Below are 12,045 nucleotides of genomic sequence, written 5' to 3' on the forward strand. Positions count from 1 at the left end.
CAGAGCATAAATGATATTCATCATTTGAACAATAATTGGTGTTTAATTGTGTATATATATGTCTAATTAACACAAAAAAATAATATAAACTAATTTATTTTGCCTTTGGTGCATGCGAAATCAGTACTTCATTCCATATAGGATATAGCGGCACGGAATTTTTTCGGGATGCAATTAATTATTTTTTTGTATTTTTAACTTGAAGTAAAATTAGAAGCTTAAACTTTTCAATGGTGGTAATGGTGTAAAGTAAGTAACTTTTGTAACTGATGAAATATACTAAATCGTCTGCTCCTGTTTTTAATAGTAAAAAACACCATTTGTCAGCGGTGGAGCATCTTTAACAATAATTAAGTTAAATTTGATATATTACGTATCATTTGTAACCCATGGCTGTTGTGCCATGCATATTGCATCCATTTCCTGAAAGTGGTATCCTTATTTTGATATATATATATATATATTTAGTGTTCTAACTACAAACACTGACCAAAACTATGTACCTGATTCGACAAGCACTTATTATTATATCTCTCATACCTACACGTGTAATACTGGCTGGTCTAGGGCAATAACTCATATTGCCTGAATCTGTATTTCATGGCTTCCCATGCAATAAAGGCTTGTGACGTCACAGTGTCAACAAAATTACTATTTTCTCGGTACAATTTTAACTGAAGTGTTTTCAGAAACGCAGTTTTCATGTATGGAGAATTGACTCGCAGTCGTTTTTTCGAATTTGTTTTAAAATGGCGGAAAATCATTGTAGGAAGATTGAAATAAAACGTCGAGGTATGAGAGTAAAATACTCTTTTATACGTGGATATGAAGGATAGGGATATTCTACCATCGGAATCGCAAAATGTTGTTAAACCCTCGGCAAGCCTCGGGTTTTACAACATTTTGTGACCCTCGGGTAGTATATTCCCCCCTTCATATCTACATAAGAGTCTTATAGTATAATACTATTTAGAATATATCACTGATACATTAATCTTTATATCTAAATATAAAGTAAAATAAAGGTATGTTAATGCATTCGTATGTGAAGTTGTGTTTTCCATGTCGAAAATTTATTTTAATAACGATATATTGGTAGTAAATATGTACTTATTCAACCATGTTTGACGGAATACGGGTGACTTTTGTTGAGGCAGGTGTACCTCTTCAAAGAAAATGGTTGGTTCCTTTGTCTTTCATATATAGTACCTACAGCTTACACCCTCCACCAATTCTCGTTTCGAGTAACCAAGTGGTTGAATGTGCTGTTAAACGTTTTGGTGGCTTCTTTCACTGAGATTGCTAGTAAGTTATTGTTCGATTATATAAAGTCCTATTAACAGCAATTTTCATTTAAAGACGACCTCCCGTGTATGTGGTGTTTTGTGTGTGGTATAAGTGCGTGTTTTGGGAGACTGTTGTATGTTTGTTTTGTGACGTTTTGTAAAAAGTTAACCCGTGTACCGATATTCAGTTCGTTTGATGTACATCCAAAAGGACCAAACTACTTGAACCATATGCTATTTGATACACAACCTTTACTGAGATATAAACCAGGGGGTTGTTGATGGGGCTGCTTTTTGCAGTTATTTCATTGAAGATGTCTCCGACGGGATGAATTCGTTACACATTTTGTTAGTGGCCTAATACGGGAAAACATTGGGTCTAAAATAAATATGTATCAGACTCGGCTTCGCATCGCCCAATACATGTTAATGAAGACCCGATGTTTTTTTCCGTATTAGGTCACTAACAACGAACATCATTCCATGTACAGTATTAAGATGGTATGATCCTCGATATTCTAGGGGTTACTACCACTGTCGTTATATCCACTCCTGGGACTAACTGAGTAAAATTGAAGGCTCTGTGTGCATGAGCAGATGAGACCAGTAGTTTAATCGGATTGAAGATGCTATTTTTTCATAAAAAAATCTTTTTATTACGTAAGATGTGGCCATTTCATTAAGTCACTTTAACAGGAAAACTAATAGAAAACCACGTAGAACAAATCTTTTTACAGAAGTAAGCATAACAATATTTCAAGGCAAACAAACCCTATATACTAAAATAATAAAGTATGATTGTGATGGAGGAATGAATAACTTGTGAAGATTTGTAATGGAACATTAGCTATCTGCATGAACACCCACGCGAGTTACCGCCTCTTATTTTATTTGATGATCGGCAGATGTCGCTTCTCTCTTTCCATTTCCAAAACATTGCCAGCAATTCTCGTCTGATATATACCGACTACAATTACACGATACTTACCAGGCGTGCATGCATGCCAGGAATTCATTTCTCAGCCTGATATTGTAAGTATATCTACACAAACATGTATGTGTGTTCAGTACATATACTGCTCACGGTATTAAGATTTAGTTGTGATCGATAGCAAAATCATTCTGGTGGAACTGTGGCCTATAGACCATATACCCATATAGTTAGTATACACTGGTATATGTGTATTTTTTCACACGTGTGTTGTTAAGTCTATACAAGAGAACAACTAAATATGCTAACGTATTGGTATGGCGTGTAATGAATAGGCCTGATGGTAACAATGGTCATACTAAGTATATTTAGCGGTTTATATATATATATATATATATTCATAAATATCAATGTGATCATTATAATTGTATGATATGCAATTTTGATAGAATCGACGAACGCAGATTAAAGTTGCAAAACATTATCATAGTAAATTTTGAAACAAACTTGGTTTATAATCTTTGCATTACAATACTATATATAAAGTAAAATATCTCTGGAAATGCTGTCACCACGGTAGTCTTTATGATATAAAAGTAGACTTGACATTTCCACACTCTCTCATCTGGAAAGAAATTGTTAGTGCAATTTTCTCCTACAAAATACGATGTCACAGAGGTCTAAGTTTAAGTTTAAATACTTGAATAAACATTGATATGTTATGTAATTAATATGAAGCTCTTAATCATGAATAGGGAGAAGTTTGCGATTTGTAAATTTTCACATTTTATTGAATAATATATTTTTGCTTGGATAATCGTACAAATTGTCTTGAATCCTCTTATTGATTCACAAAAGTCATCAAACCACGATAAAATACACTATATAAATGTTACCAAAGACAAATCAACAAAACATCTTTTTATGGTATAAAGAGAACTGTTTAGCGATTTTATGAGACCTATTTTTTTATAGATATTTTCATATGAATGTCACAGACATACAATGTTGTGGGATAATCCGGCAATCGGTAAAACAATCAATACTGAAGCCGAATAACATGTACGTATATGTCCGATTGTATAATAAATCACCGAAACTAAATCAAAACAAAAATCTGACAGTAAAGTATTATTGTACGAAATTCATCACTATTAAAATACACAAATGAGGTTTGATTAATCGGGTATATATATATTTAAGGATTAACTTGAATAGATTTTTTATGTTATGGAGATATTTAACACAAAAATCTGAGTGTACTCTAAATAAACCGCGAAGCGGTTTAGGATGAGAGTACACTCAGATTTTTGTGTTATATCTCCATAACATAAAAATATATATTCAAATTAATCCTTATAATTCAATTTATCAAAGATAATCTCTTCAATATTCAAAATTCATTTTGGGACTATTTTGTCTATGAAATCATTACGCCGTCATCTCAGCCAATCAGAAGCAACGTTACAAACGGCGACGCCATTTTTCCTTTATGGGATGATAAAGTAAATTTTTAAGCCAATGAAAATGCTCTTAACAAGCAAAATTGAATTATGTCTAATTAAAACAAAATGGATATATGTACAATAGTTTCACTTCCTTTCGTTGTCTGCATAATCAGTACATTATTCCATATCTATATAGGGCATAGTGTTATGGATATTTTTCAGAATGCAATTAATTATTTTAAATACTTTTATTCTGAAGTAGAATATGAAACTTAATTTTTTAAATGATGGTATTAGTGTAAAGTAAATGTTATTTAAGATAGCTATTACTTCGGTTGCTCCAGTTGTAAATAGGTAAACATTCGTCGACGGTGAACCCCCTTTAACATCAACAGGGAGCGTATGCCATACCTGGTCATGTTTCGTTATAACGTTCAATTAAAATAAATACAAAGACATGTTCTAATAATGAAAAGAGAACAATGGATTTTGACAACGCAATATGTTTTATGTATGCAAAAAAAAAAGATTATTTAGTAAAGCGCTATCGTAAAATACATAATATAACCACCTAAAATATCACTTACCATTCTGTGTGTAATTACATTTTTAGATATCTACGGGAGTGACGCAAATCATCATGCAATCGAAAAATGTCAATGACCATGAAAAGGAGAGAAGCAATTACTTTAAAACACTGATGAAAGCCAGCAACGACCAGCCACTATCATCGACGGAAAATCTTGTTCTGAATTTGATACTTCCAATTCTCCCGGTAGCGGAATCTGTTAAAGAGGCTCGCGAAATCATGAAAGAAGAACAGGTGTTTTCATTCTACGGTAGAAAAACCTTTTGTGACGTTCAACTTATCGCTGGCAGTAGCTCTGACGGTCTTTCACTTCCAGAAATTACACATATTACGAGGTCATCGTGGTACAAGGAAATGCCGGATGAAGATGTTGTTTATCTATATCCCTTCCTCAAAGTCGACCCTCATCAACGAAGAGCATTCGCAAGACCGATACCAATTAGGGAATACCCTGGTTACGTGCATATGGCCTTCAACACCGATTGGTTAAATCAAAGGCAGACTTACTATGATCAGTTCTATATGTTCAACTCGAGAAAAAGTAGTTTTGCAAACCCAGCGGAATATGTCGATAGCGACGGATTTGTCTTGCGCGCACAATTAGCCAGGAAATTAAAACAAGAAGCAGACATTGAAGGCCATAATGAATACCACGAACGAAGCTTCATCCGCATTCACGGAAGCAGAAATGTTTCTGTAGAATATTCACATCATGGGCCTGCACTGACCGCGGAGCTTTGTGAGCGTACATATAACATACACTACTCTAAGGATTATGTTCTTGCGCTTCCTCATCCGAGCTGGCCAGTTGAGGCGTCACCATGGCGACACAGAGCCCGTAATTGGCCACCCGTGTCAGTTCTAAATGCAGTTGTAAAATGTGGATGTCTCGTCGTCGCAAAATCGCACAAGAAAAGTAAAGACCCACGTGAATTTATACTGTCTTTCGGTGTAGCGTCAAGGACTGTCGCACATGCGTTCAACATGGCACAATTCCGTTCTTACAAACTGCTGAAATACATTTTCCGCTTTCATATCAATAAAGTAAAGCGCGGTATGTCAACCTTTCATTGCAAACAAATTATGTTTTGGACGTGTGAGAGAAGTCCACAAGACGACTGGAAGGAGGACAATCCTTTTGAGTGCCTACAAAGACTGTTTCACCAAATGGAAGTATTTCTATCGTCTCATTACTTGCCACACTACTTTATTGCGGAGTACAACACAATAGGTCATATAAGTGCTGCATCGGTAGCAGCTATACGACGTGACGTCGTAAAGGTTCGCGATACCTGCTTGGCAATCGTCCTGGACTTGATCGAGGCAAAACGGTTCTGCTGGCTCTCAAGGGATATCTCCCTTACGTCGTGTCTCTCGCCTGCTTTGTCAGGTGATGGTATGACAAAGCGGGCTATGGCATTGGTAGTGTTGGATTATGTGTCCATTTTACTAGATAAAGGTGAGATTTCCATGGCTCTCTACCTGTTAGGGGCTGATATGCTTCATGAAATGGGTATAGATAATTACAACGACATGACGTTAAATCGTTTAGAGGAGGCTCTGAAACACCGGCCTGAAGAAAGCACACTTTGTTGTCTGAACGGCTTATTGGCATCACTGTATCATCAAAGAGCAATGCTAGCCAAGGGAAATCAAACGATCATAGAAAAAAGTCGAGCGATATTTAACACGGCTCTTGCTAATGCTGATACCCATATTTGGGTTTATGGAGAATACTACAATCTCTTGTCGACTACAAACCAGCACCAACTGCTTCTGGAACATTTTGCTACTCATCTCCTTCCTCGTGCGCCATCACGCGGAGGTATGCTATACCAAGGTGGCATTTACACCTCTATAAGCGTCCACAATCGTCTTACCATGGATATGTGTGTCCAAGACGCCATAGTAGACTGCAAAATACCGAGCACCGCGTTCTTGTTTTTCAAAATTATACAAACGCTAGTTGTCTTGCACACAAACCACACGAGCGAGTGTTCTCCATACCATGACGCAGCTACAAAAGCATTGAAGCAATTTGATGCGTGGACTAAGTTGAAGACGTCCCGTTTTCCCGAGACGTGTGATGAGCATATACACGTACTTCTGGCCTACAGTTATGACTGCGTTGGGCGTCCCGACGGCGCTGAGGAGTATTTCGACAAGGCTGCCAGTTTTGGAGTAGATTATAAGGATGAAGATGAGTCTGACGACCTAGTGATAAGTACTCCAGTTATCATACGCCTACGGCGGATCGCAGAGCAGCAGAGAGCGCGAAATAGTAAACCATACAATAAGCCGTCTCGTGGGAAGAAAAGCGATGGGGGTAGTAAATACATTCCTCTAAAGTTTGGTGAAGTGCGTGTCAACCCGTACGTGCATTGTTAGGTTGGCATAACAAGGACTGCTAGCTAACTTAACCAATTTGTCGCATTTCCGCAAATATGAAAATGGGTTATGCCCCTTTGGCGGTTGTTTTCCACGGGCTGTTGGTAGTACTTTACATGTGTATATACTCGAGATTTTTCATATGTCATCGTAATGTTTTCTTTGTTGAAAAAAGGCAGATATTTTTTCATGCGATAAAATTATATGGATTATTTATTTCAATGTATGCCGAAATTATTTAGGTATTACATTTATACAAATTCTATTGTTAACATAGAGAATAGTTGGCTTTTATGTTCAAAGCGTATCTTCCATTATGTGTGCCGCTGCTATCATGGAAAAATCCAAACGCGTTCCATCAGGCGGTGCTATCTCAATTTAGTACAACCGGTGCAAACCCGCAAATGGAACGCGCTAATATACTGTATACAGCATGCATGTATATGGTTTTGTCTATCAGCGGTAAGGTCATCGGAATGAATAAACTTTTAGTAATATATGTGTTACTTAAAAATAACGAAAATAAATATGCCATGATAAAATACCATGATGCAGTTTTGTTTTCTGCCTTAGTAGTATTTTTTCAGAGCTACCGTTCAACGGCCCTATTTGTGCTAAGTATTTTAACAATATTATCGTTATAACAGGTTGTCCACGTTTTGTTGATCAGCAAAACAAAGTGGTATGGTGTTGCAGTATTTATGACAACACACAACTACGGTAAGACATACATGTAGCTAAATCAAGTACGTGGGATTGTGATACAGTTAGAATTTGAGAAACAAAGTATTACTTCAAGAGAATATTCTACTTTGCTTTCAGAGTGAAATAGGATGAAGTAGTCAAGAACTTTATACCTGGCAGCTTAAAATATCCCAGGTGCAGGATTTTCTTAAACTGTTAATAAATAGTACTACCTGTAAGTACAAACATTGATGTGATTTGACCGGGTCACTGTGCATGGTTCTATTTTGACCGATTATCTAAAGGTTACCCGTACATTACGATCGTAGGTACGATATCTCATATATAAACCCGGATGTCAGGTCATTGAGTGAAACACGACCAAGATTAAACCGGACAATTTTTATCTGGACTCTGGTAAGTTTGATATCGACAACGTAAACGCATGGCGACGACGCCAAGACCACGCTATGTTTACCTTTGTATTGATTTTTTATCGACTTTATCTAGGTAAAAACTGATAACATTGTTTTGAGATATTAGAGTTTACCCCTGTAGAAGAATGTATTTTTCTCTACAGATTGTTTATTGCCGTCCATTCTATCTTGAACTCAAAAAATATGCTTGATATTGTTGGACCTTAAACCAATATCTTGTTGGTTCGATATATGAAAATATATATTATATTTCAATAAAAAGAAATAAATATCGACCTAAAATGAACTCCTTATTAAGTAAACGCTGTTTGGTTGTTGGCACCATAACAGTTAATTTGGTGGGTGTTTTTTTAAACATGTTTTTACTTAATTTCCTTAATATTTCCGTTATTAATTTCGAGTAAAGTCAAACTTTCGGAACATTTTAGCTACACATAGTAATCCGAAGGCAAACAACAAGTAAATAACTAGTGTATGTCCGACCCCGATAACGTGTAGATCATTTCACGCCCAAATAAATCCGAGTCGATGTAGATCTATATGTTTGTAATCATGCACATTATGTAATATGTACTATAATGGACGCAGACATTAAAGTACATCTATATCCATATCTAAATGATACAAGATAGTCCATTATTAATTTAAACATAGCTATTTTGGTTTCACATACAGTAAAACACTTTTATAATGAACATGTAGTTCTAACAAAATCACTTTGTTATAAACGTAGTTTGTTATGCACATAAAGTAGATTTCTCAAGAGAGCTTTTACGGGAAATGAAAATTACTACATTATAACCATGAATTCGTTGTTAGCGCGTTTTACTGTATTATAATTCCATCTGTTCTCACGTTCAGTAAATCAAACGAGAAAACGATATTGTCCAACACATGCAGATATTCACAAACGCAATGCATTACACAATAGAGAGGCCGTTTTAAAGTGACATAAGCCTTCGATGAGACGTGGAGTCTATTCATTTACACCAAATACATTTGTAAATTCCTTTCCCCAAGTTTCTGTCCGGTAGTAATGTTTCTCTGAGTCCGGATTCTTTGGTCTCTTATTACTACACATTAATACATAACATTTACATTTCCCATTCAATTCTCTATGTTATCATTCATTGTAATACTGAAATGACAGTATATATCTACATGTAACATGTGACGGATTACATGATGTATGTTTCATTAGTAATTTCACACTCGCTGTCGAGATATATTTAGTCACTACAAATACAGTTACACCTCTACGATAGGTCTTCGCTATTTCCCTCAATGTCAAATCATCAAATATAATCTATTTCATTAAATTTATTTAAGTACCCATATCTAATATTCCGTCTTTGCATATTGCAAAGTTTACCTGCCATGCCAGTAGGTATCCATTTTGACGTCAATATTTTGTGAGCGAAATTAGCGCCATTTTCTCCGAAATGTATGACTTAAAAACACATGACGTCATAATCAATACCTTTCCGCAAGGGCAGATAACTCTGTAACGTGTAAATACAGAATACTGTAAACAACTTTGACGTGTCATTATATTTCGCCAGCGATCGCGATAATGATTCAAGCGCTGGGACAGTATAGACATGTGAGTTCAATACACCGCTAAATTAAATCGCCATGAAACAGATATTAGACATAAAAGCACCAAATTAAGTTGGTTTATTAGTTGCCTAACATTCATCTCATCTCAGAACGGGTTCATTATTTATTTATTAGTAGTTGTTTGTTTGGATGGCTTGCTAGTTTGAAGGTGCGGTACGTTCGTGTTGTGTCTCCTTGCAATAGTGAAAACTTGTTTTCCCATTTTATAGTGCTAGAGTAAGGGTACGTAATTACACAATTTTTCGCGGTTTTCTTTAGATATTTTTTTCTTTTAATTTATTCGTAGTTCATTTGAGTAGACTGTATACTTTATATCTGAGCCATTTTTGCAGATTTTTAACGGAAAATTTTGTTTAAAATCATTTTTTTTTTTGAAAAATTAGCACTTTGGGGGTAATTGGAAATGTGTCTCCTTGCAATAGTGAAAACTTTTTCCCCATTTTATAGTGCTAGAGTAAGGGTACGTAATCACACAATTTTTCGCGGTTTTCTTTAAATGACAGAAAGATGTACTTTGATGCTAGTGATTGTGTTATATCTAGTGAAAAATTTTATAAGAAGATAAAATATTTGATAGGAAACATTACTGGATGCTAAATATTTGACTCGCGTACAAATACATGACGAAATCATCCCTTTTTAGAATATAACAAAAAAAACATATGTAAATCAGACATTTTCTGCGGACATTCTATCACTTTCATGACGTCCTGTTTATCGCTTCCTATGGGAAGCGGTCAATTTTGTAGAGAAAATGGCGGCGAGATGTCACTTTTCAAGTATGATTGGGTTAAGATGTCATTTCAAAACTATATATGTGCTTAATCTTTGTATGATGTTGTTTGTCCATGAAATGATTGCAAATAATAATATTCACCAAAATCAAGAAAGTTAGAAAAGTGTGCGAAATAACGTTCCCCAGACTCCTTAAAACACAGGTTTAACCACAAGTTAACAACAGCTACCTTGCGCAGTGATACGATTGTGCGTATCCAGTTACATACTCGTGTGTCATGTAGGACTTGCACATCTGTCGATGTAAGTCAGTCTTTTTATCCGGAATGATTGAGGTTTATTAAATTTAATGCTAAAAGTGTGCGAAATTACGTTTCCCCACTCTATCCTACAGAAGCATACCGTCAGAGACACTGGGCAACACACTAAACCCGGCCACATTATGCTGATAACGGTAAAACCAGTCGTCCCACTCCCTTTATGCTGAGCGCTAAGCAAGGGCAGAAACAATCACATTTATAGATTTATCTCTAAAGGACGAAAACCGGCCAAACAGGATTGTCCTGCAATTTATCTATAAAGGACGAAAACCAGGCCTTCCAAACAGGATTGTCCTGCAGGTATGGCGTCAGAATAGTACCTGCTGCCCTTATTTGCATGATCGTAAAGGGCGACAAAATTCAGGATCTTATCTTTTGTTCTTAACATCTCCCTTCTGTTGAGCGCTCGCCCATGTGATGTAGGCTCTGGGTTCTACCTCCTAGCCGAGACATATCAAAGTCTATAAAAATGGCGATAAGGGAGTGGGATGGCTAGTTCGCCCGTTGTCAGTATTATGTGACCTGATGGGGTGTGTTGCATGGTATTTCGGTGGAATGCTTCAGTGATATAAAGTATGCAATCTGCAATAACACTATAAAAAGAACAAGAGTTCAGCTATAAAACAACATATTATATGAATATACTGCAGTCTTCCGAAACACGCACCCACGCACTTCATACACACTACACATCGCATTTATGGGAGGCCGTCCTTAAACTACCCTGGCTGTTAAGCTCAACTCAAGGTCAATATTTGAATGGTGTCAAGGGGGACGTTAGTTAGGAGAAAGGACAGGAAATATCCTAAAGGTGGTATTCAAACTGATCCCATAAAAATCCCATAGAAACTGCCTACAACCCAATTTTCTTTGAACTTCCGACTTTTTCTTTTTGTGATTTAAATATTCTACATTTTTATTACATTCTATTTTATTCGTAGTTCATTTGAGTAGACTGTATACTTTATATCTGAGCCATTTTTGCAGATTTTTAACGGAAAATTTTGTTTAAAATCATTTTTTTTTGAAAAATTAGCACTTTGGGGGTAAATGGAAACAAAACATTGCTCTTTGTCATCTCAATTCATTAAAACATTAAAAATACTTTCATTACATTTTCTATCTATGCGTATATTAGTTTCGAAATTAAAATTCGTTGTAGAGTGACTTGAATATAGCAAATGCAAGAAACAACGGAACACTTCTATGTTAGTTTAAATAGCTATAACTTAATGGTTTAAGATTCCAGAGGCCGATTTAAGTGAATATTAGTGTATAGTGATAATTTTATACGCTATATATAACGGTACGCGGGGTTAGGAGGTATGCTGAATAAAATGGTATAACTTTCAAAAAGATTGGTTGCCATGGACACAACATGGAGGCCCCTGATTGGTTGAAATTTTGATATTGCCAGATTAAGTGAAAATTGGTATATACTACAAAGGGGTTATGAAGTATGCACCGTGACCTTTAAAACGGCAAAATTTTAATAAAATCTGAGCGTTGGCGGATTTTGCAACCCCACCTTAAGTCGCCTTCTACGATGCAATAGGAACGGCACACACAATTCTAACAAAGATTAATGATATTTTCATATGTGCAGG

The 12,045-nt window shown here is 35.9% G+C and overlaps 1 protein-coding gene across 1 annotated transcript; it reads left to right on the plus strand.

Annotated features, from left to right (window-relative positions):
* The first annotated feature begins 2,050 nt into the window (after positions 1–2,050).
* LOC138333625 (uncharacterized) lies at positions 2,051–7,187 on the plus strand. The gene is made up of 2 exons (XM_069282110.1): positions 2,051–2,318; positions 4,279–7,187. The coding sequence occupies exon 2, from the start codon at positions 4,306–4,308 to the stop codon at positions 6,640–6,642; it is 2,337 nt and encodes a 778-aa protein (XP_069138211.1). The 5' UTR covers positions 2,051–2,318; positions 4,279–4,305; the 3' UTR covers positions 6,643–7,187.
* Positions 7,188–12,045: the final 4,858 nt, after the last annotated feature.

Source organism: Argopecten irradians, chromosome 10 (assembly GCF_041381155.1).
Source record: "Argopecten irradians isolate NY chromosome 10, Ai_NY, whole genome shotgun sequence".
NCBI classification, from domain to species: Eukaryota; Metazoa; Mollusca; class Bivalvia; order Pectinida; family Pectinidae; genus Argopecten; species Argopecten irradians.

What these genes read in the sequence shown, in the direction of transcription:
- LOC138333625 (XM_069282110.1), top strand. Translation starts at nt 4,306, where the DNA reads ATGCAATCGAAAAATGTCAATGACCATGAAAAGGAGAGAAGCAATTAC.